This window comes from Lissotriton vulgaris, chromosome 5 (assembly GCF_964263255.1).
Source record: "Lissotriton vulgaris chromosome 5, aLisVul1.2, whole genome shotgun sequence".
NCBI lineage: Eukaryota > Metazoa > Chordata > Amphibia > Caudata > Salamandridae > Lissotriton > Lissotriton vulgaris.
Window position 1 is genome coordinate 899,285,296 of NC_141693.1, and position 18,010 is coordinate 899,303,305.

General features: G+C 49.3%; 1 protein-coding gene across 2 annotated transcripts in view; it reads left to right on the forward strand.

Annotated features, from left to right (window-relative positions):
* IDE (insulin degrading enzyme) overlaps positions 1-18,010 on the forward strand; it is a 996,582-nt gene that overhangs the window by 494,488 nt on the left and 484,084 nt on the right. For both annotated transcript variants that reach the window (XM_086922493.1, XM_086922494.1), the window contains exon 13: positions 5,396-5,478. In XM_086922493.1, the coding sequence (XP_086778619.1) occupies positions 5,396-5,478 (83 nt within the window). The remainder of the gene's footprint in view (positions 1-5,395; positions 5,479-18,010) is intronic.

Consider the following 18,010-nt stretch of genomic DNA (forward strand, 5'->3'; position numbering starts at 1 on the left):
ACCAAATAGCAAGAGAGAATGCAAAGGCTTCTCGTTCTTTGCACGTCCAGATTTTGCCCATGCTACTGTAGAACGAAGGTGCAGAATGAGACAACTATTCACTCCTTTTGAGCAAATTGGTGCGACAGTGTTTTTGCAAAATCCAGCGCACCTAAAGATAATTTACAAGGGAACTACAAGAAGCTTTACAAGCGAAATCCAGGCGGAGTCCTACTTAAAAGAAATCTAAGACAGCTAATCGAAGCATGGGTAAACAGCAAAATGCATAAAAAAGAAAAGGAGCGAATAAAAAGACAAAGAGGAGCATCACTACCAGCTGTCTAGAACTATGGGGCACAATCAGAATGGGTGGAGTGGGGGGGATGCTAAAGACTTGTAGTCAAAATATGCTTTAATATAAAGCTAGGTGTGAAGCTATAGAGAAGTTTATTTTCACATATGACCCCCACTCTGCATCCTATTACTCCATCGTATTTATTCACGGTTAGGCCACGGGGCGCGCTGAGGCGCTCGGACCACATGGACGCCCACACCTGGGTGCCCTATGATCCAGGACGCCTCAATGGGTGGTGGGGGACGGGGGACGGGGGGCTCTAGGGGGGGGGGGATGGGAGGGGAGGGGAGGGGAGGGAGGGGAGACCAAGGGAGGATACACACTCAAGGTGGTAGATACAGGGTTTGGAACAAGACTTATAAATCACAATAGATCGTACGAGCTCAGTGAACAAGTGGGGCATCAGCTAGCAGTTCGCACAAGGGAGGAGACGACAGCGAACATGGTCAAATCTATTAAAGACATAGATGGTGGGCTGAGAAATGATGCTCCAGCAATAAGAGCGGCATTTCAGAGGTTCTACCCAGAGTTGTGTAAAGAGCCAGAGAGGGATCAAGAAGACCCTGAGGATTACTTAGCTCAAGGGCAGGGCGTTTGCCTCGAGCAGGAGGACCAAGACAGTTTGGATTCCCCCCTTAGTTGGGACGAAATATTGCTTGTCATGAACTCATTGGCAGCTGGCAAAGCAGCAGGGGTGGATGGGATTCCAACGGAGTTCTTTGGGAAATTTTCAGACCAACTTAAAATAAACATGATGGAGTTATTTAATTCTAAACTCAAGGGCGGGAAGCCACCACCCTCTTGGTCCACCGCTAAGATTATGGTTTTATTGAAAAAAACAAGGACCCCCTGGAAATGGGCTCCTACCGCCCCATAACTCTGATTAACGGGGACTCCAAGATCTACTCTAAACTCCTGGCGGGGCGTCTGGCACCAATTATACATAAGATCGTCTCAATCCGCCAACATGGATTTATCCCCGGCAGATCAACAACCGATCATGTACAGGGAGTGATATCTCTATTTGACCATGCTGAGACTACAGGAGACCCTATGGCCCTTATTCTATTGGACGCGGAAAAGGCGTTTTATAGGGTCTCCTGGAAGTTCTTATGGGCAACTATGTCGCACTGCGGAATCAATATGGGCTTTATTAAGGCTGTTCAAGGACTCTGTTAACCCAAGTGCTAGAGTTGCGATAAATGGGACTTTATCCGAGAACTTTACCATTACAAGGGGAACCAGACAGGGGTGCCCCTGCTCACCCCTCTTATTTGGGGTTTATATCGACCCCTTTATCCGCAAACTTGAGTCACCCCCTTGTGCCACCTATTCGGGTTAATAATCATGAAACAAAAATGCTAGCATACGCGGACGATATAGCTCTAGTCACCACCGATCCTATAGAGGCTATTAAGATTATTGAGGAAGAGTCACAGCGATATGGTATTACCTACGGATATAAACTAAACTCAGGGAAAACCCAGATGGTGAACAATGGTAAAGTTCAGATGAGGGATAATAGGGTAGTGGATGATGCTGTCTATCTCGGCGTATGTATAAGCTCCAAGTTGGATAATATAGTGAAAATAAATCTTGATCCATTATTTGTCCGCACTAGAAAAGAACTGATCAGACTGGACAACCTGCATCTTACCATCGGCGGCAGGTGCAATGCGATTAAAATGCTGTTTTTACCTAGGTTCTTATATCTTTTTAGAACAATTTGCCTTGAGTTCTCACCACAATACTTCAAAACTATTGAAACTATGTTCTCCAGATTTATATGGGGGTTTAAGAGACCCAGACAGGCTCTTAAATGGATTATGCTCCCAAAAGAAAGAGGGGGACTAGCTATGCCAAACTTTAAGTTATACTACTGGGCAACAGTGGCCGAGTACTGTGTGAATATGGAGGCCAACAAACCTAGTAACCACCTAATTCCTACACAGCAGGAATTGATATTGGGGGAAAGATTTGAGGGATGCTTATGGCGCCATGTCAATGACAATTACTACAAGAAAATAAAGCTCAAGACTATCTCTAGCATATACAAAGTCTGGATCAATATTCGTAAATCGCTAGGGCTGGGGAGATATTCTTGGTATACCCCCGTCAGCTGTAACAACAATCTCCCAGAAATTTTCCAGGATGGGTGCATGACCCGGTGGATTGGGACAGGGATTAGTCAGCTGGGCTGCTTCTACACAGCAAATCAGCTGAAAAGCTTCTCAGAACTTTGTACCGAATACAATATCAGCCACAGGGATTTTTTTAAATACCTACAGATCAGAGATTTCTTGCTAAGAAAAACGGGGGCCGAGAAAAATTTCAAATTAACGCAGCAATTGAAAACTTAAGTAGGGAAACAGCTCCTAGAATTGGGGAAATCTATGAGAATTTTAATAGCACATTGCCTGACGACTTGGATAAACATTATGCTAGATGGCAGACTAATTTATCGATACAGCCAGCAACCCCCGTATGTGTGTTGGAGCTTTGACAAACTTGTCTAATGTCTATTAAACTGCAAGCTCAATTTTACAAAACATTCTTCTCCCTATACTACACTCCCTATAAAATTGCTAAATGGACAACCGGACAGGGATCCTCATGCCCCCGCTGCTCACTGTTCGAAGCTGATATTTTCCATATGTTCACCACCTGCACTGCATTATCTAATCTGATATTAGAAATATCCAACTTCTTATGTGGGATATTTCACTCAAGAATTTCTCGCAACTTGCAGTCTGGAGGTGGCCGTATATAAAAATAAAGGGGTGAATAAAAAAAAGAAAGGTATGATGATTTTGGGACCACTGTTGCAGTGGACACAGGAGCATTCCTAGGGGCAGAAAACCTACTGGGGGTTTTTTATCAGCTAGCGGAGAGAGCATAGGCCCAGGCCTAGAATTATATATAGCTATGTTCTAATTGTGTTTTTTTACAGTTTTTTTCTTTTTCCCCTCAACTGCTATCTTGTCTCTACATGTTTCTTGTACCTCACACTCCTTAAAATATGTATGTAATATTTTGGGATTCTAACATGGATATGTATCGAGGCCTTGGTCTTCGGGGGGTGGGGGGAGGGTAGGTTGATCCATACAAAACTGTGAATAAAAATAAAAAAAAGAAAATCAAATCAGCTGTTAATCTCCTTTGCCACACCCAGGAAGGGTTTGACATTATCCAGAAATAGTATTTCCAGATAGATATCTTCAGCAATTGCATTCTGTCACGAGAAGTCTGGAAGGCCTCTGACTTCAAAGGTTAAAGCACATTCGACAAGGAAGATGGCTACTTGTGCTGCATTATTCGCCGGAGTATCGCTCCCAGACATTTGCAGAGTAGTAACGTGGTCAAATGTCCATACATTCACCAGGCACTACTGCCAGGACACAGCATGGAAAGGAGATTTAGTGGTGGGACAGGCTGTACTCCACCGACTTTTTCTTTAAGGCACTTTTTATTTTAAATGAATTTACTTGTATATGAAGTAATGCATGATATGATTGTTTTTTTCATGATACTTGATATTTATATATATTAACATTCTGAGACACACAATCCACTGTAGGCTTAAAGGTCTAGTAGATTTTGAAAGTCCACTATTTTGAACTTAAGGAAAAAGGGTCTTACCCTTAAAACGCTTTTCATGGGTGAACTGCTTTCTATTCTGATTCAAGCATGTGAATCCATGAAAGATTCAATGCTGGAGAAAAAACAAGATACTTACCTGTGCACTGTGGTTCTCCAGTATTGTTATCTTTCATAGATTCACATACACCTACCCATATCTCTGTTTTTAAGGTAGACCACTTTTACCTCACGATAACTATCATTGTCTCACACTGGTGCTGGAAATCTGAGGTATGGTGGCTCTGCAGGGGATTGTGATCTCAGGGCTGGCGTCTCATTGGCTGACTTTAGGACCGTATAATGATGGTGATGGGTTACCAAAGTATAATCCCTTTGTATTGGTTTACATGGAATTGTTCTTTTATACTGCTATATTTCTAATACCATGAGACTCCCACCATGACGGGGAAGAATCAAGCATGTGAATCTATGAAAGAAAGCAATACTGGGGAACCACAGTGTACAGGTAAGTAACTTGTTCTTTCTCATTCTGTCCCATCAGCAGCGAATTCTCCTCTGAAGTTTTTCTTGTAAAACCTATTGATGCCATGTCAAATAGGCAGGGCAATCCTGTGTAACATGTTACAGTCAATGTTTAGTTTTCCTGTATGCTTTCAAAAAGATATTTTTGATACTGAACAATGCATATTTTTACAACTGCAAGTTAAGTCTGTGTATTCCTTACAAAAGCTGCTAGTGGATGCTCTTCTTTTTGACTTCATATAAGGGAAGGAGCATATTTGTTTTCAGGGCAAGGTGTCTGCCTTGTTGTGTGTGTTTTCTGGTATCTGCAATTGCCCAAAATTTTCTGGTAACAGCAATTGCCTAAGATGAGGTTAGTGATGCATTATTTATCAGCAATTTTAGGGTGTGGTTCTCAGCTTCCAGGCGTATTCGACTTTCCATGCCTCAAGTTTTGAAATGTAGTAAGGTGCTGTTTGGGAGTAGAATCCGTAAATAAGGTCTTAAAATGAATGTTTCACGGAATGTTGGAAGTTGATCATCCAAGAGTGGCGAAATACGTTGTGCATACTGTTATGCTGTCTTTTAATTTAATTTAGGCATAATTTTTGTGTATTGGAAGGGGGATAGAAATATGGGGGGTGAAAAGTAGCCCAGCACAGTTAATGCATCCTTATGTTGGCTGCTCAGCAAAGTGCCTTGCCTAGGTGCTAAACGCTGGCCATATGAGGAGTCCTGTTGGAGAGCACACAGACCTATCTTCTACCAGCCTATAGATTGAGGAAGGAAACAAGAAGAAAGCAATGAACTATGAAGTTATACTTCCACTGCACAAATCTGGCTTACTATCCACATTGATAAACATGTTTGGGGAGGAGTAAACCGTTTTTATTTTGAATTAATCTATAGAACTAAATATGGTTTTGCAATATCAAAGTATGTCTTATGTTTTTCTCCAAGGACACTGCTATGAGCAAATTGTGGTTCAAACAAGATGATAAATTCTTCTTACCAAAAGCATGTCTTAACTTTGAGTTTTTCAGGTGAGTTTATTTTTAACATGAATCTCCAGATATTACCTGTTCTTTCTTTGCTTCATGGTCAAACATCACAACTTTCACTGCTTTTTTAAGAATTACAGTTTGTTAGCAGGTGCTTTCCTTAACATTACACTTTTCAGTTGCAAATAAATGTGATACAAATACTCTATTGTAGTTAAGTGAAATGTAATATAGGTAGTATATATTATCAAAACTGAAATGCCCTTCTTTTATTTATTTTATACAATCCCAGTTAGTCATTTGTCACAATGATTAATTATTGTAAACGTGCCCATTATAGTTTGTAGTATTCGTTAGCATCAAGAAAATATACTATTTCATGTTTTAAAGTGCAGTACAAAAGATTGTGTGACGTAAATCTTAACCGCTTCAGACTAATGTCTTTTTTAGGACTGTCACTTGTGAGCTAAGAGGAAACCTTTTTTGTGACCGTACCTATTTGGTTACAATAACAATAATTAAATGTTGGTAGCCTTTAAAAATTGTTCAGGCACTATACCTGCAGGGATAAAGGGTGCCAGTGGGGTACCTGCCTGCTTTCTGTTTAAAGCACAGTGCCACAATGCATATGTTTCTCATGTTATCCATAACACAATGACAGTATATTTTTTCTGATCTGTAATAATCTCTGCTGGTTATATCTGCATTTGTCTCTAGTTGTAGTCGCACAAGATACATTTTGCTGTCTAAAATATGTTTCTGTTTCTCCAGTTTTGTACATTTAATTAAAATTTGCGTCGAATCACTAAATTGCTTGCTTGTTTCCTAATAGTATCGCTTCAAATGTTGCTTGGCTGTCTAATTTGTAGCATAAGTATTGGAAACATTCTGCTGATGTATGTGAATATTTGCTCTGTTAACAGCCGATAGATACCAAGTTTTTTAGTTCTTCTGTGACATGTGTAGATGAGTTGTTTAGTGGGTTTAGTTTAATTAGCTTCTCTGTAGCAATCTACAATTGCACCATGGCATCCTCTCTTATCCTGTGGCTGTAGGAATGTATAAATCTATCTACTGCATAGTGAAATGTATATATTGTATATAGAGATGTTGATATTGCTTACTAAGATGAGCACATGTACTAACTGAAATGCATCTGTTGAACATGATTACATTTTCTCTACTGAGGTGTATATTCTATTTAAAGAAATGCATATATATATATATATATATATATATATATATATGTGTGTGTGCTATGTTAGCTATCCTAAGAAGTGATATAATCTGATAGAGACTTCTAGCTGTAGATTACTTACCATAGAATTATCCCTGGGCATCAGATTGGATCCGGAAATTGTTCGTGAACAGTACAGCTCTACACCAGTAAGTGGCATCATTCAGCGTCGTCTGCGTCGTACGTGATGTGCGCAATGCCAAGATAGGCTCCACCCCAGCACACAGATCAGTTCTTTTCTTTCCACACCAGTCAGCGCAGATCCAGAGGTTGCTACCCCTGTCAATTTTTGACTGACCATTTTTTGATTTTGTTATGATTTTTCTCCTGGTGTGGCAGGATGTCGGCTAGGAAGGCCAGCTTCAAGTCCTGCAACGCCTGTCACCGGAATTGTTGGTAACAGACCTGCACTTTATTTGCCTCTGGTCCCTCGAGCGTGACCACAACACAATGACCTGCTTTGCCTTGCACCCCAAGGCCTTGAGGGAGCTATCCTGCTAACTCCTTGCAGCCTGATGTGTGATACTACAATGGTCTCGACCATGGTTAAAAGGATGATCCTGGGATCCGTTGCAGAGCCCATGATCCCTGTAGCACTCAAAGTTGTCTTTGGGTAAGTCCCACAAGCATAAGAAGTCCAAGAAGTCTTCGACTTCGCCCCGTCCGCTAAAGTCCTCCAAAGAGACAAGGGGAGCATCGTCATTCGAGGCTTGGCTCCGCGGTTGAGTGTGCGTCTTAGCCGGCTCATCGCCTTCCTTAGTTTCCGGAAGCCAGAGCAACCCTCACCCAACTTTGCAAGTTCTCTGAGGCCATGCACCTCATATTTGCGCCGTCCGTTCCCGCCTGCGCGCCTTCGGGCCCCACTGGTTTTCCTCCTGCGGCTTCAACCCTTGCACTAATCAGGCCCCTTGGATTCACAGATGGATCCAGTCCAGCATTACCACCTCAATCTTCCCCAGTGCCGGTCCAGATGCTTACACTCCTGCTGCCCTCCTGCAGCCCTATCCCCATTATCATCGCAGACTCCGACTCAGAGCTGGAGGGACGTCATCTGACGCAGTCTCCAGCACAGACTGGAGCCATGCCTTTTAGGCCGTAGCCTGAGCCCTATTCTTGTGGGGTAAGACTCTGGGAGAATTGAGAGGGGTTTCTGGTCCCTGAAGAATACCAGCCCCTAGACCCCAACCTGGACTGATGTGAGGAATTGGCGGGTGCCAGCGGACTGGACACCTCACCAGTTACTGACATGTTCTATCCTCTTACCGTGTCTATGGAGGAGGGGGCTTCTTTTGCTATGGTCATAAGAAGGGCGGCCGAAGTCCTGGACCTCAGCCTACCCTCAGTGGCAATCAAGACTAATGTCTTGATGGAGGTGCTTCAGCTGGGAGTGACCCCCTCAGAACCGCTTCTCCCATTTGATGAAGCCCTCACAAACATCCTGTTGGGGACTTAGTACAAACTGCACAGGGGATCCTATGAACAGGACGATTGCCCACTGTCCCAGGGGACCCCAACTTCATACCGCAACACCCTACCCCAGAGAGCTCGGTAGTTCAAGCCTCCATCTCCTTTGTAAATCCTGGCACATTCGCCCCCATCCCACCAGATGGGGAATCCAAGAGGCTTAGGAAAGAAAAATGTTTTCTTCCACCAGCCTGGCACTGCGGTCCGTGAACACTGTGTGCCTTTTGGGTTGTTACTCCCATGCCCTGTTGGATTCAGTTGTGCAGGTGCTGTCCATGGTCCCGGGGGAAGCCCAGGCCATACTTTACCAAGCTATGTGTGACGCGAGAGTTGCAGCGAAGTTCAAGATTCAATGTGGGCTGGACATGATAGACTACCTGGGCAGAGTGGTTTTAGTAGGCGGCCTTACAGTGCCATGCCGGGCTGATAACTGGATTTTCTGGAGATGTCCAAGTATCCCATATGGACATGCACTTGTGACCACTCGCCAACCCCAGTCTGCTTTTTGTGGCATGGAGGAGGCTTCCAGCCATGGCTTCACTAGCTCAACCATCATGGCGTGCAAGCTTCCAATCCTCTGCGTAGCTGAGAATGCCATCCACTTGCGACAAGCTGACGGACCATCACTCTCTTGGCCAATGGAGCCATAGAGAGGGTTCTGATGTCCCAAGTATGTGAAACAGAACAACAATATCTCAACTGGTGTCACTAGGCAGGACAGTTAGACATGTATGTACAATACATTACACAAAAATAAAATGGGAGACTGTAGGCAGATTTTAAAATGTGCACATGGCATCATATAACTAAGGTCAAATTTGAGAAAAAGCAAGGTACAGTTATATCTGAAAGAGACACATTAGTGATAGATTCCTTACCTTAGATTATCCCCAGGCGTCAGACTGGATCCGGAAATTTTTGCGTAGCAGTACCCTTGCGCGTCGGTAGGCGTTGTCTGCGGCTCCGCGTCCGTCGTCTGCGTCGTGGGCGCCATGATGACGTCGTCGGAGTACTTAGACGCGCCTCCGCGTGCTAACGTCAGTTCCTCTTTTTCCGCACCAGCAGCGCAGATCTGGAAAAAGCAGTACCTTTAGTCACTTTTTGACTACACTTTTTTGATCCCTTTTGACCATTTTTCTTGAGTCTTGCGACTCCGGACGGTGCCGATAGGGATGCCTGGTTTCAAACCTTGTGAGGATTGCGACCGACCCTCACCGTCGGTGTCTCCACTGTCTCGGCGTCGACCACGACAACAAGGCCTGTCCCCAGTCGGCCCCACGCCGCGAGAGGTCCCGGTCCCAAAGGAGGTCGAGGGACAGGTCGCGGGGTCGGAGCCATCACAGCTCCGAGAGTCGGCATCATTCCTCCGGGTCGAAGTAGTCGTCGGGTAAGCACAAGAAGTCAGAGAGACGTCATCGCTCTTCTGACTCCCCCCGCCGCCGCCGGGGGTTCGGGTGATATCGCCTACGCAGCTCCGTCGGAGTCGCGGGCGTCGCGGCCTGCTCCACACCCTCCGGTCCCTGGGCAAGACGCGCGCCGGGGGAGATCGAGCGTTTCCTCATGGCCATGAGGAACCTCTCTTCCCCGACGGGTTCCGCGGAGCCTTTGGGCCCAGCAGACCCGTCTGGGGCCCCTAGCGGGTCGGGAGCTTCAGCCCCGACGCCGTCGGGTGCTTCGGCTCCGCCGCCGCTGCGCCTTCGGGCCCGGCGCCGCAGGGCCCCACTGGATCCGCTTCGGGATCCGGGTCTTCACAGGTTGACCTAACGACCTCACCGGCGCCGGTCCCTCAGGTGTCACCTCTGGCACCATCCTCGGGAGGCGCCGTCCCCGATGCCTCCCTCGCTTAGGTTCCGGTGTCGGAACGGCGCCGTTGGGCGCCGCTTTCGACGCCGCTTGGGGAGTTTTAGCTTCTATGAACCGGCCTCATTGTTTGACAACCCTGACTATTAGAGGACCCTCTGACGCGAGAGTGTCAGTCTCAAGAGGACTGGACAGGTGGACTTGGGGATGCCAGTGGTCTGGACACATCACCAGACACTCGTTTTGTCTCACCTCCTACCATGGCTACGGAGAAGGGGGCAACTTACAGCATGGTGTTGATGAGGGCAGCCAAGGCCTTGGGCCTTAGCTCCCCGTCGCAGCCGTGAGGACTAACCTCCTCACTGAGGTCCTTAAACCGCAGTCAAGCTCGGCCGAGCCTCGGCTGCCGTTTAATGAGGCCTTGACCGACGTTCTTTTGGGCACTTGGTCCAGGCCCGCTACAGGTTCGCCCGTAGATAGGAACGTGGCCAGACGCCACCGCCCGGCCCCGAGCGACCCATGTTTCCTGTCCACCCACCTCACCACTGAGAGCCTGGTCATCCAGGCATCAAATTCCCAGACCGCATTCCCGTCGGCTCCAACCGGACAGGGAATCCAAGAGGTATGAGCAGTACGGCAAAAAGGTATTCCCCTCCCTTAGTCTGGGACTGCGGTCTTCCAACACTGCATGCCTCTTGGGCCGCTACACCCACTCTCTGTGGGATACGGTCGTGGAATTGCTGCCAGAGTATCCGTTGAAGGTACGGGCCAAACTCGGCCAAGCCCTTGTGGAAGGCCGGGATGTAGCAAAATATTCTATCCAGTGTGGGCTGGATACCACGACTCACTAGGTAGAGCGATGGCAACGACAGTGGCGATTAGTCACCACTCCTGGTTGAGGTCCGCCAACTTTTCTGCCGATGTCCAAAATACACTGATGGACATGCCGTTTGATGGCCGTCGCCTTTTTGGCGACAAGGCAGACCATGCGCTTGAGCGCTTTAAGGACTCCAGGGCTACAGCCAAGTCCTTGGGCCTCTTGGCCCCGCGCCAGCAAACGGGTGCCTTTCGCTCCTTTCGTGGCCAAGGAAGGGGGGCCCCCACACGTGCTGCCAGCCACGCACCACAGACTAACATCCAGCGTGGTGGCGGCCGTGGAAATCGCCGTGGAGGCGGTCGGGGACAACGGCGAGGCCAGTCCACACCCTCCCCCGCAGCATCCGCTTCAAAACCCTCCTAGTCCGTGGTTTTCGGCCCATGTGACGCCAGTGGGGTGCAGGGTTCGCCATCACCACTCTCAGTGGCGCACTGTCACGTCGGACAGGTGGGTGCTGCAAATCGTCCGAAGGGGCTATTCCCTCCCCTTCGAGACGACCCCTCAAGCCATGCCACCGCAACACCACCGCGTATGAGGACCATCAAGCGCGTTCCTGGGCCAGAAGTAGGACGTGGTTGCTACTCCCACTACTTTCTCGTACCCAAGAAGGGCAAAGGGGGCCTACGCCCTATCTTGGACCTACGGAACGTCAACGGCTTCCTCCGGAAGTAGAAGTTCAAAATGCTGACTATGGCTCAGGTCTTGGCTGCCCTGGACCCGGGAGACTGGATGGTAGCGTTGGACTTGCATGACACTTATTTCCACATCCCCGTCCTGCTGGCCCACCGGTGCTACCTGCAGTTCACGGTAGACCACGAGCACTTTCAGTTTACCGTGCTCCCCTTCGGCCTTTCCAGCGCCCCACGGGTGTTCACGAAAGTGATGGCGGTGGTCGCTGCTCATCTGCGCAGGTTAGGGGTTTCAGTCTTCCCCTACCTCGACGACTGGTTGTTGAAGGCGGGCTTGCCCTAAACAGTCGTCAGCCACCTCCAGACAACGGCAGACCTCCTGCACCAGCTGGGGTTTTCCATCAATGTCCCGAAGTCACACCTGTGTCCCTCTCAGAAGCTCCTCTTCATCGTAGCGGTTCTCGACTCGGCTCAGTTTTGGGTTTATCCTCCCGAACAGCAGGTTCGGGATATACAAGCTCTGATTCAGATCTTTCAGCCTTTATCCCGAGTCTCAGTCAGGTTGACGCTGCGGCTTCTGGGGCTGATGGCTCCCTGCATCCTTCTGGCGGATGCGGGCTCTGCAGTGGGACCTGAAGTTTCAGTGGGCCCAGCATCAGGGCAACCTGTCCGACCATGTCCTGATCTCGGAGGGCACTGCGAGACAGCTGCAGTGGCGGCTCACGGACCGCAATTGGGTCAGCGGCAGATCCCTCTCCCTTCCCCAACCGGAGCACGTAGTTGTGACGGACGCGTCCCTCCAGGGCTGGGGAGGCCACATGGGAGAGGCGGAGATCAGAGGCCTCTGGTCTCCGGCGGAGTCCTGGCTCCATATCAACCTTTTGGAGCTGCGGGCGATTCGTCTAGCACTGAAGGCATTCCTACCCTCTGTCCGGGGTAGTGTAGTGCAGGTGTTCACGGACAACGCCACCGCCATGTGGTACTGCAACAAACAGGGCGGGGTAGGGTCGTGGACCCTCTGCCAGGAGGCTCTGCGCCTTTGGCAATGGCTGGAACATCAGGGTGTGACCCTGGTTGTTTAACACCTGGCAGGTTCTCTGAACGCCAGGGCGGACGAACTCAGCCGCCGGTGCATGATGGACCACGAATGGCGTCTGAACTCGGACGTGGCGCAAGGCCTCTTTCAGCAGTGGGGAGATCCTTGGTTAGATCTATTCGCCACCGAAGAGAACGCGCAATGTCATCAGTTCTGCGCGTTGGAATTTCCAAGGCGGCACTCGCTCGGAGACACTTTTCGTCGCGAGTGGAGTTGCGGTCTGTTGTACGCCTTTCCGCCTATACCACTTCTGCCCAGAGTGCTGAAGATCAAGCGCGATGGGGCACAAGTCATCCTTGTGTCTCCGGACTGGGCACAAAGGTACTGGTATCCCGAGCTACTCAGTATGTCAGTCGATCCCCCGGTTCGTCTGCTTCTTCAGGAGGACCTTCTGTCGCAGCAGCAGGGGACGGTCCTCCACCCGAACCTGTCCAGTCTCCACCTCCATGTTTGGAGATTGAGCGGCGACAGTTGAGGCCATTTGACTTGCCTCCTGAAGTCTGTAACATCATTCTGGCAGCCAGGCGTCCCTCCACAAAGTCGGTATACGCCTGCAGGTGGAACAGATTTGTGGCATGGTGCACAGAAAAGGCTGTGGATCCTCTCTCTGCCCCTCTTTCTGAGGTTCTTCTCTTCCTTCTTTATCTTGCCCAGCAGGGCTCTGCTCTGGGCACTATCATGGGCTACCTTTCTGCCCTTTCAGCCTTTCTAAGGCTGCCTGATCAACCTTCTTTGTTCAAGTCCCCTGTTGTTAATCGATTCCTGAAAGGCATCACACATACGTTTCCACCTGTACCCTTCGTGATGCCTCAGTGGGACTTGAACCTGGTTCTTACTTTTCTGATGTGCGCTCCCTTTGAGCCACTTCACAACTGTCCTATCCGCCTTCTTACTTTGAAGACTGCCTTCCTGGTTGCCATCACCTCTGCCAGGAGAGTGAGTGAGCTCCAGGCTCTATCCTCGAAACCTCCTTTCCTTTCGGTCCATCCGGACAAGGTTGTATTTCGGACAAGACCCTCTTTCCTGCCCAAGGTAGTCACAGCCTTCCAAATCGGGCAGTCCATCACCTTGCCCACCTTATTTCCGCCTCCGCATCCCTCGAAAGAGGAAGAGAGGCTCCACCGTCTGGACCCAAAAGGTGCGCTCTTACTATCTGGATCGCACACGCCAGTTCCAGGTGGATGACCAACTCTTTGTTGGTTACGTGGGCGCTAAGAAGGGAAAGGCAGTGCACAAGCAGACCATCTCGCGGTGGATCATCTTGTGTATCCAGACGTGTTACTCCTTGGCTAAGAAGGAACCCCCTGTGGGTCTAAGGGCTCATTCCACTCGAGCCACGGCGATTACAACTGCCCTGGGCCGAGGAATGCCCTTGCAGGACATTTGCCAGGCAGCTACTTGGGTCTCGCTGCACATGTTTGAAAGACACTATTACCTGGACAGCCAAGTCCGGAGGAATGGCTTCTTTGGCCGTTCTGTCCTCCAGGACTTTCTGATGTGATTATTGGTTCGCAGACTCACCACCGGGGTTGGTATTGCTGGGGTATCTATTCTAAGGTAAGGAATCTATCACTAACATGTCTCTTTCAGATGCACAAGTTACTACTTGTGTAACAATATATCTGTAAGAGACATTAGTTAGTGATAGATTCCTTACTAACCCACCCATCCTCCCCGTTCTGCGAACCGATATCTAGGGTTAAGGTCATCCCCTTTCAGGGCCCTAGTTTCAATGGCACCAGTGTTGGTTTTTAGCATAGCTCTGCGTTTCTGGCACCGAAAAGCTGTGTCTAAGAACTGACGTCAGCACGAGGAGGCGGCGTCTAACTACTCCGATGTCATCACGCCGCCAACAACGGGCGCGGAGCCGCAGACGACGCCTACCGACGCGCAAGGATACTGCTACGCAAAAATTTCCGGATCCAGTCTGACGCCTGGGGATATTCTAAGGTAAGGAATCTATCACTAACTAAAACTGCTTTTATGATTTTAATTAATCTAATAAAGTATGACTTGACTTAATCACTAACTAATATCTCTTACAGATATATTGTTACACAAGTAGTAACTTGTGCAACAGCACTGTAGGCAAGGGGCAGCTCAAGTCAGGTGGGGAGTCTCGGAAACTATCTCGGTGCAGCTCCGCCTCCTCATGCCGGAATGATTCCGTGACCCAGGTAAGAGTCACCGAGATCATTTCCGAGACCTCGCATCTAACTCAAGTTGCCCCTCGACCCTTCCACACTCTCCCCGTAGGTCTCCCCCACTCGTTCCAACTCCGTGGAACCCAGAGGAGCCTCACCGTCTGCCGATGCCCACCCTCGACACGGCCTCTACAATTACACAGCTCTTGGATGCTTGAAACACCAAGGTTTTTCCTGTTCGCCCCGCGCTGCTCATTTCACCCCCTGTGAGCCCCGGTCCTCATGCTCACTTTCTCCTCCTTTACTCGCAGGATCTTTGTGATTTGCTGGATTCCATACTTCCCCGGCACTCCGCGCCACACTTGGACATGAGACCGTGTCCTTCCAGGTAGCGCAGCTCTTCCACCCATATTGCCGGTTAGCTACCTAGCAATTACTGTCTCCACTCCAACCTTTCACGCCCCTTTCCACTCAGTTTCACTTCCCAGCGTGACAACACTCCAACACAGGCATGCTCATTATTGAACACACCATATCTCACCCATCATTTAATTCATACTGTCCAAGAGACTGCTTTCCTATATATCGGACTCCACCCCTAGCCACCATCTCACTGTATTCCTCCACCATGGGTACAGTCACCGGTTTATTTCAGCGCAGTATCTACGCCATGACTTTACGCGCCTGCTCTCGCCTAGCCACCCCTGAGACAGTCCCCACCATCCCGCACCCACTCTCACGCTCCGTACACCTACCACAGGTTCCTCCCCATCACCACGCGATAGTATTCCTTAACGCTACCCACGAGGTTCACGCAGCACGCTGCCCAGTTAGCCTTCCAACCTTGCGCGACCTGACCCTTCCTCTTCCCATCCCTTCTCCTTCTCCATTCCCTCCTTATACAGCACCGTCTGTACCCACAACCCCGTCCTGAAGATGATCCTGAGTAATAGGATCGAAACGTCGTCGACTCCTCAGCGCAACTAAAGGCGCATCTACTGTGGTTCAACATAAATTGTCATTTTTCATCCAAAAATTGTAAATCATTGTTTTGAACCACTATATTCACTGTATATACTTGCTCACATCCGCACCTTGCGCCGTGTTTTCACTGATCACACATTGTCACTTTTTGTGTCACTTTTTGTGTCACTGTCACGGGGATCCTGGCTGTCCAGAACAGAAGCGGGGCGAGGACTTTAACAGCTGTTCCTTCCCGCCCCGCGAACAGGATGCCTACGCCACCTGGGCCTTCCTGGGGGAGCAAACCTCACCCATGACGTCACCACCGCTTAACCAATCCAGATCGGAGGAGGCGTACAAACTTCACCAGCAGGAAGAAGACAGCACGAAAGCCGGAGGAGGACCGGGAACAGCGATGCCGGAACAGAGCCGCATTCCCGACAGTGAGCCCAGGAAGAAGGAGCACGAAGAAGACGGCCAGCCCAGCGAAATCAACAAGCCTGGAGGCCACCGACAACACGAGCCGCCCAGCCGCACTTCAGGAGAAGTGTGGCTACACAAGGTACGGGACCGATTCCGTAGACTTGCATTCTCACAGGGTGGGACAGGGTAGGGGTGGGTGAGGGTGGTCACGGGACGGGTTGTGTGTGGCGGTTTTTCGTTTCTTCAAGTTTCCTTAAGCACGCGTCTATCGCCTCACCATCCCGCTACCTGATTCTGTTGTACCGAAACGTCGGTGACGGTCCCTGGTGATCCCCTCACTCCCCTCCCTCCTCCTTCACATTTTGGATTTCCAGAAACATAGCAGTAATCCTGGGGTTTGTTTCTTCTCCTTTTTAGGTTTTGCCTCGCCAAAAAGATGCGCTCTGCGCATCTTTTTGGCGCAGGCAAAAACCTAATGAGTACTGTGTGTGGGTTTGGGTCGGCCCTCGTCATTCATTGGCTGGCTCCATAAATGGAGCCTAGCCATTGGACGAGGGGCCTGTCCGTCAATGCCGGACCAGACACGGGGGCGTTCCCGAGATTCTTTGGCTTTTGGCTACGTCAGCCGAAAGCCTCTTCTCGGGAACGCCCCCGAATCTGGTCCGGGATTGAGGGCACCCGCCGGGAAAGGGCATGAAGGTCAAACCAAGCTGCAGGGAGGTATCGCCGGCAGCCCGTCATCCGAGGAGATGGTTGGCTGCAGGGAAAGTAGGAGGCATGAAGATTATACCGTGCTTACTTTGAGCAGCTGAGCTGGTTGCAGGGGTCCACCAGCGCTCGTATTTGAAAACCCGCACTTATTATTGTTTTAACACCAGCCTCCATCCAAAATAAGAGAGTGAAACGGGGTGAAGACTGATAAAGAAAATGACGGTAAAACGCTGACAAAGGGAGAAAGCAGGGATTAAAAAAACCCATGCATGAGTGAAATAAATGGGCAGGACATGTATGGTGGTTCATGAAAGAGATATGAGGTGGAATCAAGGTTAGACAGCCTTGGTGTTTTACCTGTCGCCCACCCAAAATTGCGTGTGCAGAGTGCAGAGTGGAGATTCAGAGTGCAGAGTGGAGATTCAGATTCCAGAGTGCAGAGTGCAGAGTGGAGCTTCAGAGTGGAGCTTCAGAGTGGAGCTTCAGAGTGGAGCTTCAGAGTGGAGCTTCAGAGTGGAGCTTCAGAGTGCAGAGTGGAGCTTCAGAGTGGAGCTTCAGAGTGGAGCTTCAGAGTGGAGCTTCAGAGTGGAGCTTCAGAGTGGAGCTTCAGAGTGGAGCTTCAGAGTGCAGAGTAGAGCTTCAGAGTAGAGCTTCAGAGTGGAGCTTCAGAGTGGAGCTTCAGAGTGGAGCTTCAGAGTGGAGCTTCAGAGTGGAGCTTCAGAGTGCAGAGTGGAGCTTCAGAGTGCAGAGTGGAGATTCAGAGTGCAGAGTGGAGGAGAAAGCAGGGATTAAAAAAACCCATGCATGAGTGAAATAAATGGGCAGGACATGTATGGTGGTTCATGAAAGAGATATGAGGTGGAATCAAGGTTAGACAGCCTTGGTGTTTTACCTGTCGCCCACCCAAAATTGCGTGTGCAGAGTGCAGAGTGGAGATTCAGAGTGCAGAGTGGAGATTCAGATTCCAGAGTGCAGAGTGGAGCTTCAGAGTGGAGCTTCAGAGTGGAGCTTCAGAGTGGAGCTTCAGAGTGGAGCTTCAGAGTGGAGCTTCAGAGTGGAGCTTCAGAGTGCAGCTTCAGAGTGCAGCTTCAGAGTGCAGCTTCAGAGTGCAGCTTCAGAGTGGAGCTTCAGAGTGGAGCTTCAGAGTGGAGCTTCAGAGTGGAGCTTCAGAGTGGAGCTTCAGAGTGGAGCTTCAGAGTGGAGCTTCAGAGTGGAGCTTCAGAGTGGAGC